The 18,436-nt window shown below is 45.2% G+C and overlaps 1 protein-coding gene across 1 annotated transcript in view; it reads right to left on the reverse strand.

Annotated features, from left to right (window-relative positions):
- Positions 1-9,444: 9,444 nt before the first annotated feature.
- LOC116956982 (uncharacterized) overlaps positions 9,445-18,436 on the reverse strand; it is a 36,470-nt gene continuing 27,478 nt past the window's right edge. The window contains exons 7-10 of the mRNA XM_032978894.2: positions 14,533-14,875; positions 13,801-14,328; positions 11,625-11,939; positions 9,445-11,206 (exon numbers count right to left, since the gene is read on the reverse strand). Coding sequence (XP_032834785.2) covers positions 10,113-11,206; positions 11,625-11,939; positions 13,801-14,328; positions 14,533-14,875 — 2,280 coding nt within the window. The 3' untranslated portion in view covers positions 9,445-10,112. The remainder of the gene's footprint in view (positions 11,207-11,624; positions 11,940-13,800; positions 14,329-14,532; positions 14,876-18,436) is intronic.

Genomic DNA, 18,436 nt, shown 5'->3' on the forward strand with positions numbered 1-18,436 from the left:
GTATACTGACGAGGAAGATCACATCGAGCCATCGTGGTGATGAGAAAGAGAGAGACACAAACTCCAAATATACAGCAGCAAACATTGTCAGGGTCGGGATCAAAACCACGACTTCCTGTATACCAGGCGAGGTAGTTAACATCATCTAACCACCGTGGTGATGGGAGAGAGAAACATGAAAACTCAAAATATACAGCAGCAGACATCGTCAGGGTCGGCATTGAAACCACGACCTCCTGTATACCAGGCGAGGTAGTTAACATCTTCTAACCACCGTGGTGATGATGAGAGAGACATGCAAACTACAAATATACAGCAGCAGACATCGTCAGGGTCGGTATCGAACCCACCAGCTGCAGTATAGTAGGCGAGGTAGTTAACATCTCCTGGCCACGGCGGTGCCCCCAGATGGTTTCACTCGCACCCCCCCCTCCCCACCACTCCACGCCTACCTGTGCAAGAGCGGAGAGCATACACATGGCCCCTACCATCGGCCAACGAATATTGGACGAGCGGATGGAAGGGATCCGTGTGCCAAAACGCCCCGCGTGCCGTTTTTGAGCAGCCTCCTAATTCGCCTTCAACTGATATCGCCGCTTCTGATGTCCGTCGCCTTTCGGTGTGGAACGGCGCGCCTCGCGACTCTCAACGCCCCATGCCTTCCCAACTTGCTGCCGCCACCGTGGACTTTGGTCTGGCGGAGTCGATCAACCGGCGGTGTTGAACGAGCGCCATAAACGACACTCGCGAGTTGCAGGGTTTCGGGGGGGGGGGGGGGGGCATACGGTCGCTCCACAAACACCGTGTGGGTGAAGTTGGCTGGGTGTCGGAATGGGTAGTTGGGTGGGTGGTTGGGTGGGCATGTTGAAGACAGTCGCCCTCCAGCAGCAGCAACAACAGTGAAGCAGAGCACCGGGCGACTAAAACGCAGCGAGTTGGCACAGTAGGGGGCACAGATGGTGTGCATCGGCCACTCGTCTCATTCGGTCAACCCATAGCACGTGCAGGGTCTCTCCCGTGACCTGCCAGCAGCGAGCTTTTGACACTTGACGAGGCAGCCTCAAAGTGCACCTAGCCTGGCAAAGGTGCCGTGGTGACGTCACAATCGCTTCGTGACGAATGGCAGGTATTAGTGTAGCGGTTAGCGCTGCACTATGAACCCAGCAGAAACCCGAATTAAATTCCCGCTCATGGCCACCAACACCAGTATCGATTATCTGAACCGGTCTTGGGCCTCCCTTGGGTCGACTCAGCCTCAAATGCGTTCCTGGTGGGATGAGTAGTAAACATCGCCACAAGGGAGGCACCGTGGAGAACGCTTTAAGACGCAGAAGCCACGACGCATCTTCTTACGGCGATTCTAAAACACATTTGAACAGAGAGTCGGTCCGGCTTGGAGATTTTGTTACTCTCGAGTTGAGTTTGTGGATGTTCACCTGTTAAATGCCGGTTGCACGCAGCTGATACAAACGGCAAATGGTGTCTCTACTAAGAATGGGTTTGTACCCTTTCTGGCAATAATTAAACAGGAGTTGTGTTAAGATGTTCCAACCATCAATGACCAAGTTTAGAGGGATTGATTTGGATACCTGATGGGGGGTTCCGAATATAAAATAAGCTGTTATCATAATTTTGAGCAAGTTTTGAGACGTCAAGGCTTTGACATGAGACATTGACTGCGCTAATCGTTAAACTGTAGATGCACCGTCCAATCTCCACTGTAGGTAGATCTGAGCGTCATCTGCATAAAAGTGGTGGCTGAGCCTTTGATAATAAAGCTCCAAATGGGGCCAAATAGACAGAACGGGGTGGTACCTAAAGCTGATCCCCCCCAGAGGGACACCGCGAGGGTCTGTGTTAGTTGTGGATTTATAGGTGCCCATCGTGACAAATTGCTTACGGTTTGAGAGATTGGAGTTGAACCCTTTCACCATGGTGTCTGAGATCCCCGTCAAGACTTCCAGTCGGTTGAGAGTGAGGCACGGGGTGATCAAGGCTGCGCTTAGGTCAAGGAGGATCAGAGTACTTGGAGAATCGTCATCAAGAGCAATTAGGATGTAATTAATTATCATCACTAAGGCTGGTTTCAGAGATATAACCAGATCTAAAACCAGACTTAAATGGATCGAGTAGATTAATTATTGACGGCTGGTGTAAATGAAACTATGAAGCGACGGCTCGCTCAAGATTCTTAGATGGAAAAGGGAGATTTGAGATTGGGCGGAAGTTGCTAAGGACGGCTGAATCTCGACCCGGCATCTTGAGAAGCAGTGTTAGAGGAGGCTCTTGATTATCTGGGCTCATGACAGGGAAGACAGCCGTGGATAATCCAAAAGTATACATTTTTCACAGACCTCTATGCCAAAAAAATACGAATATAGGTGTAATGACGACTTGATACACTTCTCTTGATGTCACTTTATTGAAGATGCATTCACTTGACATCAGATGGAGACCCCACTGCACCAGCCCCAAGTCTCCTGCGCCCCTCCCTTATATACCAACCGAGGTCACGCCCCCCCTTCCCGAACCTTCTCGCTGAATCTGGACGCTCGCTCCACTGGCAGACTCTCCTCTTCCGTCACCTGACCATGCTCCCTTCTCGATTATTCCCGGAGCCACCAGTTCCTTCGCACTTAAAACCGATGCCCCTGTCATTACCTGCCGTGGCCACTAGGGCATTTGCACTGTAGGCCTGTCATTACCTCCCGTGGCCACTAGTCCACTCACAGCGCATGTAGGCTTTACTGTGTCATTACATGGGTATAGATTATATTTAAGAACATAGTTTAATACGTAGGCTTTCGCTACCAATATCATCCATAATAGTTTTTTTTTGTTAGAGCGCGTAAATATAAATGTGTCGTTAAACCCGCCACTACCTGACACAGCCAATAAGTAAGGTTTGTCACGTAAAGAAAATATGCCAATTCGTTATGAGTACAGCACACCGGTTTGCTGGAGACCAAAGGCAAAACATTTACAACCTGAGTACGACGTTTCGCCAGAAATTACAACTAGCTTCATCAGGCTAGTTAAACTCCAACACACTGATGTGCTGTGCTAGTAACGAATTGGCATGTTCTGTTTACCTGACAAACTTTGCTAATTGGCTGTCGGGTGGTAGCGGGTTTAACGACACATTTATACTCTTTAGTTCTTTCGGAAAAGTCACGGAGGTAGAAAAATAACAGATCAAGACGTTTTGATTGCAACACAAGCAATCGTCATCAGGTGGGACAACCACAGCAAGAAAAATCTGCTGAAGTAGGTTGTCCCACCTGATGATGATTGCTTGTGTTACGATCGAAACGTCATGATCTATTATTTTAAAGCCCACGTGACTTTATCGAAAGAACCAAAGAGTATGGATTGCTGCAGTCAAATTGACACATTTATACTTAAATTTTGATTTTAAGCTTCCGTGACTGCAGTGATTCATATTATTGGTTCTTTTGGTAAAGTCACGTTGAAAGGAAACAATAAAATAATAAAATATATATAAAACAATAACATTTTTATGACGTTTCGACTGCAACACAAACAGTCATCATCAGGTGTGAACACCAGCGGCAAGAACATTTGAAAGAAGTGGCGGTTTGTATCTGTTTATTTATTTATAAACGTTAGCACCACGGATAGCGATTTGACAGTTTGTTTGGATGAATGAGTCCATCTATGTTCGGAAAAGAGGAGGGGGGAGACGAAAAATTAATGTATGCTGTCTGAAAGCCACCGTAAGCATGAACAATCAATTAAGACCCGAAATGGTTTATCAAATCCTTACAATGATTGCTAAGCCAGAATCCATCTTCTCGGTTGAAATTGTCTCTGTGTATGTGGATAGCCCCATGAACAAATCTCTCATGGTAGCCAGATGGCTTGCAAATAACCTCTGTCTTGGAGAAGTCAATGTCATGTGAGCCTACTGAATTATAACAGTGATCTGTCATGGCCGAGGTGTTGGTCCTACCGTGTTTAAGGTCTGCTTTGTGTTCACGAATGCGGTCCGAGATATGTCGTTTGGTTTCTCCAATGTAACTACTACCACAGAGGCAACTTAGTTTGTAGACACCAGGGTACTGTATTTCTGGAATCACATCTTTTACAGACGGAACCAGATCACGGATTTTATGTAATGTGTTGAAACGGACCTGGATCTTGTGTTTATTCAAGATTTTGGAGATATTTTTTGTGATCCCCGCAATGTAGGATAAAGTGATGGCTTTGAAAGGCTCCTCAAGAGGGTCCTTCTTCATGGTTTGAGTGATAGCTTTGCGGATTGTATAGTCGCAGTAACCATTAGCCTTAAGAGCTTGGTGTACGTGCTTGAGTTCACTGCCTATGTGTTCCTGGTCGGATATGCATTGGGCTCTAGGGTGCAGAGTCTTGATGAGAGAATTCTTCTATGATGGATGGTGGTGGGAATCCGGTTTCAGATAAGCATCCGTATGGGTAGCTTTCCTGTATACAGAGTGGCTCATTGAACCATCAGGTCTCTTTTATTAGGACATCCAAAAAAGTTAGCTTGCCATCCTTTTCGACTTCCATGGTAAATCTGATGGCTGGGTGTATGGAATTGATGTGGTCGAAGAATTGGTCTAGAGCAGGCCGGCCATGTGGCCAGATGACAAAAGTGTCATCCACGTACCTCTTCCAAAAGGTTGGGCGCAGAGTGGCAGTCTGGATGGCGTCAGTCTCAAATTTCTCCATGAAAATGTTGGCTATAACCGGAGATAGGGGGGAGCCCATTGGGGTGCCCTCAGTTTGTTTGTAGAAAGTTCCATTCCAAGTGAAGAATGTATTGGTTAAGCAGTGTCTCACCAGGGGAGTACCTCAGTATGTAGTCCTTGATGAACCAATTCTTCAATGATTGCGATGGTGCAGGTACAGGAACTTTGGTGAATAAGGAAACTACATCAAAACTGACAAGCAGGTCGTCTGGGGACAGGGAAATACCCTTGATTATCGATACCAGGAGAGTAGAATTTTGTACCGCAGAGGTGGTTTTTCCAGTGAAAGGCCGCAGGATTTCAGACAGAAAACGAGCCAGTTTGTAGTTGGGGGAGTTGATAGTAGAGACGATGGGACGAAGGGGTGTATCTACTTTATGTATTTTTGGTAAGCCATATAATCTTGGTGGCCTGGCAGGAGAAGGTTTCAACGAAAACTGTTTAGTTTGATCAATTAATGCGGTTGAATCAGAAATTATTTTGTTGGTTTGTGTGACGAGGCTGTTGGTGGGATCTATTTTTATTTTTGTAAAGCTGCCATCGTCGAGTAATTCTTTAATTTTGTTGTTATATTCTATTTAATCCATGATGACAGTAGCATTGCCCTTGTCGGCTGAGAGGATTACAATGTCATCCCTCAACAAACTCCGGGATAAGAAGGCTCAGCTGATCGAGTCTCTCACCTTTCTGAAGAGATGCCGCGACTCTGGGGTAATCCCAATCGCATTTACACTGACCTCTGCTGCTGTAACTTCTTCCTATGCGAAACGAATTCTTTCCAAAACTAGCTTAGCTCTTCTCTCAGAGAAAAGCAGACTTATACACACCGAACTAGATCAGTTAGACAAGACACTCTACAAATCACACTTATCATTGACGGCAACAATGTCCACATCGGATTGGGAACATGTAGACAATGACTGCCTCTTCAGCTGATACTATGTCGACCAAATGTAAGGACAACCTGATTTCCAAATTTAACCTCCTCTCCAATAAAAGACTGGACCCACACACCAAAAAGCTAGACGTTAACAAAGTCGTAATTAATCGCAGTAACAGTTCTATTTCCGATGGTCTGAAATCCGTTTTAGCTAAAGGTTTAAACTTTGCAGTCACACCTTAACACATACCAGTTAATGATATCATTGCCCAAGTAGACTTGGCTCTCAAGGGCCTGGGTCACATCGTTGCAGACGTAGCAAGATCTGAAATCGCTGCAACCCTCAAAAACGCTGAGATGCCAGCTAGCAACCTCAGCAAAGATGAGCGTTTTGAATTAAATAAATTTAAAAAGAGGGATGACATTGTAATCCTCTCAGCCGACAAGGGCAATGCTACTGTCATCATGGATAAAATAGAATATAACAATAAAATTAAATAATTACTCGATGATGGCAGCTATACAAAAATAAAAAGAGATCCCACCAACAGCCTCGTCACACAAACCAACAAAATAATTTCTGATTCAACCGCATTAATTGATCAAACTAAACAGTTTTCGTTGAAACCTTCTGCTGCCAGGCCACCAAGATTATACGGCTTACCAAAAATACATAAAGTAGAAACACCCCTTTGTCCCATCGCCTCTACTATCAACTCCCCCATCTACAAACTGGCTCGTTTTCTGTCTGAAATCCTGCGGCCTTTCACTGGAAAAACCACCTCTGCAGTACAAAATTCTACTCACCTGGCATCGAAAAACAAGGGTATTTCCCTGTACCCAGACGACCTGCTTGTCAGTTTTGATGTAGTTTCCTTATTCACCGAAGTTCCTGTACCTGACACCATCGCAATCATTGAAGACTTGGTTCATCAAGGACTAAACACTGAGGTACCCCCCCTGGTGAGACACTGCTTAACCAATACATACTTAACTTGGAATGGAACTTTCTACAAACAAACTGAGGGCATACTCTTTGGTTCTATTCGGTAAAGTCACGTAAAAGTATAAAACAACAAAAAATAAAAATAAAAATAAATTCACGTTTAGGCCACAACACAAGTGGCCTTCATCAGGTGAAGGGACCAGACTGTCTCAAGGACAGCGCTGGAGTGAACACAGCCAAGCTCAGACCGCGACCTTTAAGCCTGTGTGAGAGGAATTAAGGTGCCTTGACAAAGGAATTAGCATAAAAATTAGCATTTAATTGGCGGACTTAGCATGATGAACGGTGTAGAGGGGGTGAACATGTGCAGATCGGCAAGGGGTGGAGGGGGAGTTTACATATTGATGGTGTGAAAAGGGAATTTAAGCAGCTGCGAAAGTTTGGGATACCACTACTTGAAAAATATAACCAGTGAATATATAAATATAACCAGTGAATGGATACTCTGACCATATCATTCCAGCGCTGTCCTACCAGACAGTCTCGCCCCTTCACCTGATGAAGGCCGCTTGTGTTGTGGCCAAAACGTCGTGAGAATATTATTGTGTTATTTTATTTTATCAATTTATTATTTTATTCTCATTCTACGTGACTTTACCGAAAGAACCAAAGAAGTTGAAAAATATACTATACCATTGAAAATTAGTTTAATGTTTGGTTCGATTTAGAACAACTTTCCAATGGTTGCTTAATTTGAAACCATCTTCTCGGTTGAAATTGTGTCTGTGTTTGTAAATCTGAATTGCCTCGTGAACAAATCTATGATAAAAACCCGTGGGTTTGCAAAGAACCTTGGTATCGGAGAAAATTATATCGTGATCACCCACAGCGTTGTAAAAGTGATCAGCTACGGCAGAAGAATTCGTTCTGCCGTGTTTCAAATCTGATTTGTGCTCGCGAATTCGGTCAGAGACATGTCGTTTCGTCTCCCCGATATAGCAGTCACGACAGGTGCAGATCAATCTGTAAACTCCGGGGTACTGTAAGTCAGGAATGACATCCTTCACGGAAAGGATCAGGTCACAGATTTTGTGTACTGTATTGAACCGGACCAGGTTCTTGTGTTTGTTTAGAATTTTGGAGATCTTTTTAGTAACGCCTGCTATATATGGCAGTGTGATGGTTTTGATCGGAGTATCAAGTGGTTGTTTCTGTATGGAGGGAGAAACAGCTTGGCGGATGGTATGGTCAGAGTATCCATTCCTTTTGAGGGCCAGATGCACATGTTTTAATTCACTGGTCAGGTGGTGTTGGTCTGAAATGCAATGAGCCCTGTGGTCTAACGTTTTGATGAGATAATTATTTTGCGTCGGGTGGTGGCGGGAATCAGGTTTCAAGTAGGAATCTGTGTGGGTGGGTTTCCTGTAGACAGAATGTCGCAATGAGCCATGTACTTTTACGTGACTTGACTGAATAGAACCAAAGAGTATGGATCCTTGCAGTCACGAAAGCTTCAAATCTAAAACTGAGGGCACCCCAATGGGCTCCCTCCTATCTCCGGGTATAGCCAACATTTTCATGGAGAAATTTGAGACTGACGCCATCCAGACTGCCACTCTGCGCCGAACCTTTTGGAAGAGGTACGTAGATGACACTTTTGTCATCTGGCCACATGGCCGGCCTGCTCTAGAACAATTCTTCGACCACATCAATTCCATACACCCAGCCATGAGATTTACCATGGAAGTCGAAAAAGATGGCAAGCTACCTTTTTTGGATGTCCTAATAAAAAAAAGATCTGATGGTTCAATGAGCCACTCTGTCTACAGGAAAGCTACCCATACAGATGCTTATCGGAAACCGGATTCCCACCACCATCCATCACAGAAAAATTATCTCATCAAGACTCTGCACCATAGAGCCCAATGCATATCCGACCAGGAACACATAGGCAGTGAACTCAAGCACGTACACCAAGCTCTTAAGGTTAATGGTTACTCCGACTATACAATCCGCAAAGCTATCACTCAAACCATGAAGAAGGACCCTCTTGGGGAGCCTTTCAAAACCATCACTTTACCCTACATAGCGGGGATCACAAAAAAGATCTCCAAAATCTTGAATAAACACAAGATCCAGGTCCATTTCAACACATTACATAAAATCCGTGATCTGGTTCCATCTGTAAAAGATGTGATTCCAGACGTACAGTACCCTGGTGTCTACAAACTAAGTTGCCTCTGTGGTAGTAGTTACATTGGAGAAACCAAACGCCATATCTCGGACCGCATTCGTGAACACAAAGCAGACCTTAAACACGGTAGGACCAACACCTCGGCCGTGGCAGTTCACTGTTATAATTCAGTAAGCTCACATGACATTGACTTCTCCAAGACAGAGGTTCTTTGCAAGCCATCTGGCTACCATGTGAGATTCGTTCATGAGGCTATCCACATATACAAACACAGAGACAATTCTGGCTTAGCAATCATTGTAAGGATTTGATAAACCATTTCGGGTCTTAATTAATTGCTCACACTTATGGTGGCTTTCAGACAGCATACATTAATTTTTCGTCTCCCCCCTCCTCTTTTCCGAACATAGATGGACTCGTCCATCTAAACAAACTGTCAAATCGCTATCCGTGGTGCTAACGTAAAAAAATAATTAAATACAAACCGCCACTTCGTTCAAATGTTCTTGCCGTTGGTTTTCACACCTGATGATGACTGTGTTGCAGTCGAAACGTCGTGAGAATTTTATTTTTTATATATATTTTATTATTTTGTTGTTTCCTTTCAACGTGACTTTAATAATACATTTATACTTGCGTGATCTAACTCAAAACCCCTATATTAAGAACATAGTCTGTGAATGCACAAAACAAAAATTTATAGTCAATGTATTGATTTTGTTTAATTACAAAAGTCCATACAAAAAACACAAACAATGGCCTAAAACTAACCATCGACCGATTTGATGCACGTGCTCAGTGATAACTTTCCTGCTCCCGAGCAGAAGATTCCGCCCAATAATTGGACAGTAGCAGAGCCACTCCAATCAAACTCTGCCCCTAGTTTATAAAGATATGCAAACTACTGTACTGTAGGGGCGATCACGTGGATTTCAGATCAACCGGCGCACACATTTGTTCGGTTTAAGCACGATGTGGCTTGTAATAAACATTTCCAAGGATAACGAGGTGTAACAGTTTTAGGTTATTAATGTGAGCTTAAGGGGATATCCATGAGTTATTAATTCACGTCAATCTCAGGTGCGCGGTTAATCCGCAGATTGGATAAACCCCACATGCGGATAATCAAGAGTCGACTGTAAAACGAAGGATAACGTAAACTCGTGCCAAGCTTCAAGACAGCTATCGTCGTTTCAACAAACAGTCGTAGCCATCGACATTCCTCCATCACTCGTCCACTCTCCTCCACATCACTCTCCTTCGCTCTCCGATCCTGCCCCACCTCACTCTCCACTCCCTCACTGCTACGCACACTGCTCTTTGTTCCTGCCTTACTCAAAACTTTCCCAAGCTTCTGCGTTATTCCTTTATGCTGTGTTTTACAGAACCCTCGGCTCCCTTCACCGTGTCCCCACTCTCCCCGTCAGTGCTTTCTATTGCTCCTCCACCCTGCACCTCGTTCTTTACGACTCCGCGCTTACTCACATCGCTCTTCTCTCCTCCGCTCTCCTTCACTCTCCCATCCTCTCCAACCTCACTCTCCATTGCCTTACTGCTGTGCTCATCTCTCTTTATTCCTGTTTTACTCAATAATTTCCCAACAAGGTTCTTCTTTATATCTTTAATTTTCACGTTGTCTGTAAAAGTCTCCACATCTGCCTTTGTCAAACCCTCGCTCTTCCCTGCAGCATTTACCGCTGCTCCTCCATCCTGTGCCTCGGGGTGAGGGTTCACTCTCGCGCTCTCCCACCCCTCGCTCTTCCCTGCCCCGCTATCCCCCACCTCATTCTTCTCTCCTCCACCCTCTCCCACATCACTCGCTACTCCAGTCTTACTTTGACGGCCATTTTCTGTAGCCCTCTCCTCATCATTACTCTTCCTCACCTCACCAGTCGCTCCTTCACCCTCCTCAAACCGTAGACTCAGGCGGAGTATGGTTACCGTTCCCTTGTGCACGCACAGGGCGGGGTAGAGAGGGCCTGGGAAGGCGGTGTCATTGAATGAGTGCAGCCGCCTCCTGGTGTCGGCACAGTAGAACGAGAGGAGCCCCTCTTCCCAACGCAGGTGGACGCCGATCTTCCTGGGAGGAGGGCGCACGGCCGCCAGTGCGGTGTGGAGGCCGCGGTGGCTCGCCACGTAGCCGCCCTCGCGTCTCCACAGGCACCAGGAGTCCGCGCCCGCGCCCAGGAGCCGCGCCTCCTCGCTCCCTCCACGCGGCAGAGTGGCGCACGCGACGCCCACTCTGAACTGCTCCGCGCTGCCCACGTCCACCTCCCAGTAGTGCGCGCCGCTGGAGAAGCCCTCGCGGCACAGGGCCTGAGCGCAGTTCTCAAATCGCTCGGGGTGGTGGGGGTAAGAGTGGTGCTCGGAGGACAGAGTCACCGTCCTGAGGTCGACGGAGAGGCGGAGGTCGGAGTTCACGGAATTGGGGTTCACGGTGGGAGAGCACCTTCCTGAAAACAAAGAAGAACAACAATTTGTTTGCATGCGTGTTGAACTTCCTTCGCACCGTACGCAGCCAACAGTGCTTATCGGAGGTGAACGTGTCAAATTTAAAACAATGAGATTATTATTTTACCAGATATCCGTTGCTGATTGTGGCTAAATACCTAAACTATCTGTAATTTAGCAGCATTTTGGTCATAAACGCCACCGTTTACAGCAACAGCATTGATATTGAAGCTTCGTCAGAGCCACAGATGATTGAGACTTCATGCCCACCTTGACGTCTCACTCTCCTGACAACCTTCCTAATGTACATCTTGTACACTGACATTGACAAATTATGTTACAACAATAACACCTGTAATGACTATAAACTGAAGCGTGCAAGAATGAGGTGTGCTTTTATTTAAGTGGTTTGTCTCTTACCTGATGAGTGTAACATGGCGAGGAAGTCTCTTTCATTACTTCTAGTGGCTTCCATCACTACCTCGAGCTCCCCGTCCTTCTTTACACTTTTAACTTCCTTGCGGATGAACTTTTCACACATGCTGGGGTATTTTTCCATGTAGGCCTTCCAGTAGACGTGCTCCTTGATGTGGCCCTGCATCAACATCTCATGCAGGACAAGATTGGGTCTCCTAGACAGCAGCAGTGCCCTCTGATAGCCCTCTGACTTAGACCCAGACGTGGATTCTGGACTCTTCTCAGGAGCGGAGGAGACGCCACCACTGAGGGGTTGGGCTGCGGAGTGAGAGAACAAAACGCGTGGATGAGAATTGGTGCCTTAGACTCTGCCTGAGCGTGTTTGTGGGCATTCACGATCCATGACAGTGGATGATGAGGAAGGGATGAATCTCTGATACAAAACCTTAAACTTTCAAATTATTCTCCTTTTGGTGAATGATGCTTTGCACCTTTAACGTGTTCTAGTCTGACACTGGTGAGACTAGGCCATGAAGAAGGCTTTGTCTGGTGGAGGTCAATCAGTTTCAAAGTTAATGCAAAAACTATCAAAGCATATTTGTCTGCATGTTCACCACAGGTACGTGGTTAATGCAGACTGGATTCCTTAAAAGGTTAATATTTGGTGTTTGAACATATTAACATCTTGATTTGAAGCTTTCGTACCTGCAGGAATCCATTCTCTTGGTTCTTTCGGTAAAGTCACGTAGATTGCTTGTGTTGTGATCGAAACGTCGTGAGATCTATTATTTTTTCTACCTACGTGTCTTTACCGAAAGATCCAAGAGTACATCTTTCCATCTGTTTTGTTGATAGAAAGGGGTAAAAGATATTCTGTTTCATGTTTCGTATCGTTTATGTATTTTGAGACTAACCCTACAGTTCTGGAAATGTCAGAATCATAATCAGGCTATGGATTAAATCTGTGGTACTTATTTCACTGGGGAATGTTTTAATGGGTGTTTTTAATAGCTTCTGACCGACAGTCATCTGTCACTGGGAAATCACCAGAATTATCCAATAATTATTCAGAAAGCTAACCATGAGGGTATATTTAGGTGTAGTGGTGTCTATTTCGAAGTATTTGCTGATGTTTTAATGTTCACGTAAATGTTTTATACCATTGATTTATCTCTGTAATGGACTTCCCCTTGGACTGAGAATATCAGAAGAGCGTAAATATTGGGCAGCCTGGAAACTTTCTAAATATTGTTTGACCAAATAACCAAAAGTTTGCTTCCGGATAATGGCTTTTAAGTATACACACACACATATATACACATATATACACACATATATACACACATATATACATACACATATATACACACATATATACAAACATATATACACATATATACACACATATATGTATATACACATATATACACACATATATACACACATATATACACATTCATACACACATATATACATACACATATATATACACACACATATATACACACATATATACACATATATACACACAGTGCAATACAAACTTTTGTATTTGCACCTTTTCGATGACCATAAAATTACGGATAAAAACTTGAACATGATTGAGACTGAGCTTAGTCCGACCAAAGTTTACATCTTGTGGTTATGAAATCTGCAGAATCCCACGATGACATCAAGCTCTGAATCGCTCTATTTATGGTGATGTTCAAGAGAACTGTGATGCTGCACCTGACAGAGTGGGAAAGCCCAATACCAGTTACTGTTGTGTACATAGCAAGATAAACAAGCAGACAATATGCCTCCTGCACTTGTATCGAGGAGTGCATCACTTCTGGGAACGCCCGAATTAATCATCAGATAGAGTCATCGTCTATAAATATTTGGCTGTTCACCAGCACTGGTTCTAGCAAGCCAGACTGCTGATGAGACACTGAATGTCCAAACCAATCCAGAGTTTGTGTGGAATCAATGCTGCTCAAATTATGCAATACCGGAAGGCCTTGTCGCTCATGGGATGATTACAAAGCACTTTATTAGTTACGTAGAGGGACAGACATTTGAAGGATGCATGCTGTGTGCTCGATAATGTCACCACTGATATTCTCCATAATGAAGCGAAATGGCTGTGTTGTGTTATTGTATACACGTGGACGTTCCCGGATTACAAATATGACCGTACCTATGGTGATCGATCCGCTGTGCAGACACACAGCAGGATAAAAAGGAAGTTTCTTGAACCAAGGGCGTCCCCACGTCAGTGTAAAAGTATGCAGAGGCGTCATGGTCTCGGCACAAACAAACGTGAGCTTCAAATTGTTACAGTCCAGGTGAAGCCCGATTCTCTGGGGAGGCACTGGCGGGTTCAGCACGGTGACTTCTCCATTGTGAGCAGCCACGAGCTCAGCGTCGCGTCTCCACACGCACCAGGACGCAGCGCTGTTTCCCAGATTACCTACCCCACCGCTTCTGGACACATTCTCACTAACAACACCGACCATGCATTCTTCTGCACAACCCACGTGCAGCTCCCAGTAGTGGCGATCGGAGAGGAATCTCTCAGAGCACAGCACCTGGGGGTGTCTCACAAACCTATCCCCGTGATCTGGGTATGGATGAGGATGAGTTGCTCTCGTCACCGTCTTGAGGTCCGTGGACAGGAGGACCATCTTGTTTGCTGTGTTAGGGTCGAATGTTGGTGAGCAGATGTCTGTAACAATGCAAATAATATCAGCGCTGTTACTGAGTGGTTCCCAAACTATGGGTCGTGAAGTATTGCTGGGTCGCAAGAGATACTGGGGTGGATCACAGTACAAGGCCCAGCTAAACATAAACGTTCGTATTTTTACATTATTTATAATATAACGTTACAGTAATACAGGTAATGCTGCAATGTTTGAGTTTATGTACTTACCTGCCTGTCTCTGCATGTCTAGAAATGTTCTCTTCCTGCTAATGAAGTCTTCATAAATGTCCCTGAACTTACTGCAGGCCTCCTCTCCTCTGTCTACCACGAGGGCGATGACGTAGTGTGCCCGTCGCGACATATCAGGGAGGCCGCTTGCTCTCCAGTACTCGGCCTCGTCGATGAGCTCCCGCAGGAAGAGGTCGAGCAAGAGGTGGGGCCCGACCCCACCGCCTCCACTCCCCAGCAGCTCTGAGCGGCGGTCACTCAGCCACGTCCACACGGCACCTCCACTCGAGGCCATCTTCTCTTGGATCATCTCCACAGCGTCTCTCACAACGACAACCTCCACCTGCGACACGGCCACTGTTAGGACGTGGACTCTGCAATGGAACTTGCAAGCACAGGGCCATGAGTTCAACTCCCGCCTGTGATGGAGTCAGCCCGCTGCCTTCTGTCTTGGGCTGGTTACAGTAGAGATGTGCACAGAGATTCCGTGGTCTCACCCAACAGAATATTGCTTCTCTCATCTCTTACTGCTCTGCCCCATCCCGTCCTCTTCACTCCCAGTCTCCACCGTCCCTTTCTGTGCCTCCCTTGTCACCCTGTGCCCTTCTCGCTCCCCTTCACTGGAACCCAATGCATCACGCAGAGCAATGATCTTCACCAACACAACAACAACCTGCAGCTACTGCTACTCCCTGCCCCCATCCCCCAGCCACGACAAGTCTACCCCAACCCCTTTCACTACCAAAACCTTTCCTTGACCATTCCCACCTGTCACCATAATTACACCACCACCACTTTTAAGAACAAGCCCACTAATTTTAGTTTTAAAACCACTATCTTAGGTACAATTTGAAAGCGCCTTGAATTCAGGCGCTATATAGCGCTGTGTAAGATGAGATTTCAGCTGGGTTCGTTCAGCTTTATCTCCGGCCAAGTTGGTCAGTAGTTGTGGAAAATTACAGAGGGAGTTAAACTAAACACTCAATATGTCCCGTGGAACGTGCAGAGATTTTGAGTTCAGATCCCAACTGTGGCCATCTCAAGCACTGCTTCCTTGGTGGTGTCTGCGACCGTTGTTGCTTGTGTTGCTGTTGCTGCTGTGTTGCTGTTATGTTGCTGTTAAATTGCTGTCGCTGGTGTATTGCTGCCTTGCCCCACGCTTGCACGACGACCAACGATTGACTTTGCTCCCCCCCCCCAAAAAAAATCAGTCATCGGTGAAATAAATGTGGAGAATGACGTAAAAAATCGGCGGGAATTGATGTGCAGTAAACCCTCAATTTAACGGACCCCCCCCTCCCATCCCATTCAACGGATCTCTCGGATGTAATGGACGACTTCTGCTGAATTGGTGTTTTGTCCAAAGATCAGACGACGACCAACGATGGACTTTGCCCCCCCCCCACTCCCAAACAGACTAAGTCCGGTAATGGGGAGGGATATCGGTCCGGTCAAATGCTCGTTTCCCCATAATGGGTGCACATTATATTACACTACACGTGGTTTTTTGTTGTTTGTTTAAAATCAGTCATAGGTGAAATATAAGTGGAGAATGATGTAACAATACATTTATGGTACTTTGGTCTTGAAATATATTTTACAATACAGTATCGTATATATAACATCACGACAAGGTGACCATTGATCGCTTCACGTTTGGACGGTTTCAACAGAATGGGTTGGTATGATGTTAGACTACAAACGCTTTACCATGTGTAATGAAATCCACGAGGGAGACGGGTAAATATTAACCCTCTCTGTCTCTTTCCAGCGTCCGCTTACACATCCATCGCTATGCCCTCTCTGCCCGCATCTGCCGCTCTTCCCCCCCCGCCTCTCTCTTCTTGCTCTTTTCTCCTCCAATCATGTCGCCCGTAGGGCCTTTCCTAGAGCGCGTCATGGGGTCAGCAGCTCGTCCTCCAATGGGAGAGCTGCGAGGCTCTGCTGTCAGTGACGTGCTCACGCCCCCCAACACATCTGCCCTGAGGAGCCTCCACATGTAACCCTCCACTCAAATCTGTATTCAAAGTTATTATTGCACTAGTATTATCATTACTATTATTGTGTTCATTTTTATCATGAAAAGCCTTACAATATTTTATAATGATAATTTACTGAACTGTAAGTCAGTAGTTTGCGTGTGGTCGGGTGTGATTTAATGCTACGTGATTTGGCCAATAACAATCGGATTCTGGATACCCCCTCCCTCCCTCCCCATATTATTCCGTTAAACCGAGTGAATTGTTTTACCATTTCTCTATTTTGCGCTCCTATTGTTTGTTTGTGTTTGTTTGAAAAAAATAAGAAATAGGTTTTACCTCTTTCTGGCAATAAAACAAGAGTCGTGTGAAGATGTTCAAACATCAAATCTAAACCTTTATGCAAGGAATCAAGTCTACATTAACCACACACACAGTACACGTGGTGAACAGGCAAGCAAAACATGCTCTGATAATATGATGCATCGTCTTTGAAACTGTTTGGCCTACAAAAGAGACGGCCTTCTTCATGGCTTTGTCTCACCAGTGTCAAACCAGAGAACACTAAAAGGTGAACAACAAACTTTGATCCTGGCAAAAAGGTCCCATTTTGTTCATCACTCGATGACCCCGTGGCTCCTACCGGACATCTGTACAAAAGAGCTCCATAGCTCATCAGATCCCTTCTCCTCCAGTCTCAATACAGATTCAGATTTTGATCAACAATAATCCATAAATTATATAAATATAATATTGGTTCTTTCGGTAAAGTCACGAACAGGGGAAACAATAAAATAATAAAAATATAAAACAATAAATTCTCACGACGTTTCGACTGCAACACAATCAGGTGTGAAAACCACTGGCAAAAACATTTGAAAAAGTGGCGGTTATTTTTTAACGTTAGCACCACGGAGAGCGATTTGACAGTTTGTTCAGATGGACGAGTCCATCTATGTTCATAAAAGAGGAGGGGGGAGACGAAAATAATGGGTGCGGTCTGAAAGCCACTGTAAGCGTGAAAAATAAATTAAGACCTGAAATGGTTTATCAAATCCTTCCAATGATTGCTAAGCCAGAATCCATATTCTCGGTTGAAATTGTCTCTGTGTTTGTATATGTGGATAGCCTCATGAACGAATCTTTCATGGTAGCCAAATGGCTTGCAAAGAATCTCTGTCATGGAGAAGTCAATGTCATGTGAGCCTACTGAATTATAACAGTGATCTGCCACGGCCGAGGTGTTGGTCCTACTGTGTTTTAGGTCTGCTTTGTGTTCACGAATGCGGTCCAAGACATGTCGTTTGGTTTCTCCAATGTAACTACGACCACAGAGGCAACTTAGTTTGTAGACGCCAGGGTAATGTATGTCCGGAATCACATCTTTTACAGACCACGGATTTTATGTAATGTGTTGAATCGTACCTGGATCTTGTGTTTATTCAAGATTTTGGAGCTCTTTTTTGTGATCCCCGCAATGTAGGGTAAAGTGATGGTTTTTAAAGGCTCCTCAAGAGGGTCTTTCTTCATGGTTGGAGTGATAGCTTTGCGGATTGTGTAGTCGGAGTAACCATTAGCCTTAAGAGCTTGGTGTACGTGCTTGAGTTCACTGGCTATGTGTTCCTGGTCGGATATGCATTGGGCTCTGTGGTGCAGAGTCTTGATGAGGGAATTCTTCTGCGATAGATGGTGGTGGGAATCTGGTTTCAGGTAAGCATCCGTATGGGTAGCTTTCCTGTAGACAGAGTGGCTCATTGAACCATCAGGTCTCTTTTTTATTAGGACACCCAAAAAAGGTAGCTTGCCATCTTTTTCGACTTCCATGGTAAATCTGATGGCTGGGTGTATGGAATTGATGTGGTCGAAGAATTGGTCTTGAGCAGGCCGGCCATGTGGCCAGATGACAAAAGTGTCAACCACGTACC

The sequence above is a fragment of the Petromyzon marinus genome, chromosome 68, assembly GCF_048934315.1.
Source record: "Petromyzon marinus isolate PM22_M1 ecotype Great Lakes invasive population chromosome 68, UKy_Petmar_22M1.pri1.0, whole genome shotgun sequence".
Taxonomy (NCBI): Eukaryota; Metazoa; Chordata; class Hyperoartia; order Petromyzontiformes; family Petromyzontidae; genus Petromyzon; species Petromyzon marinus.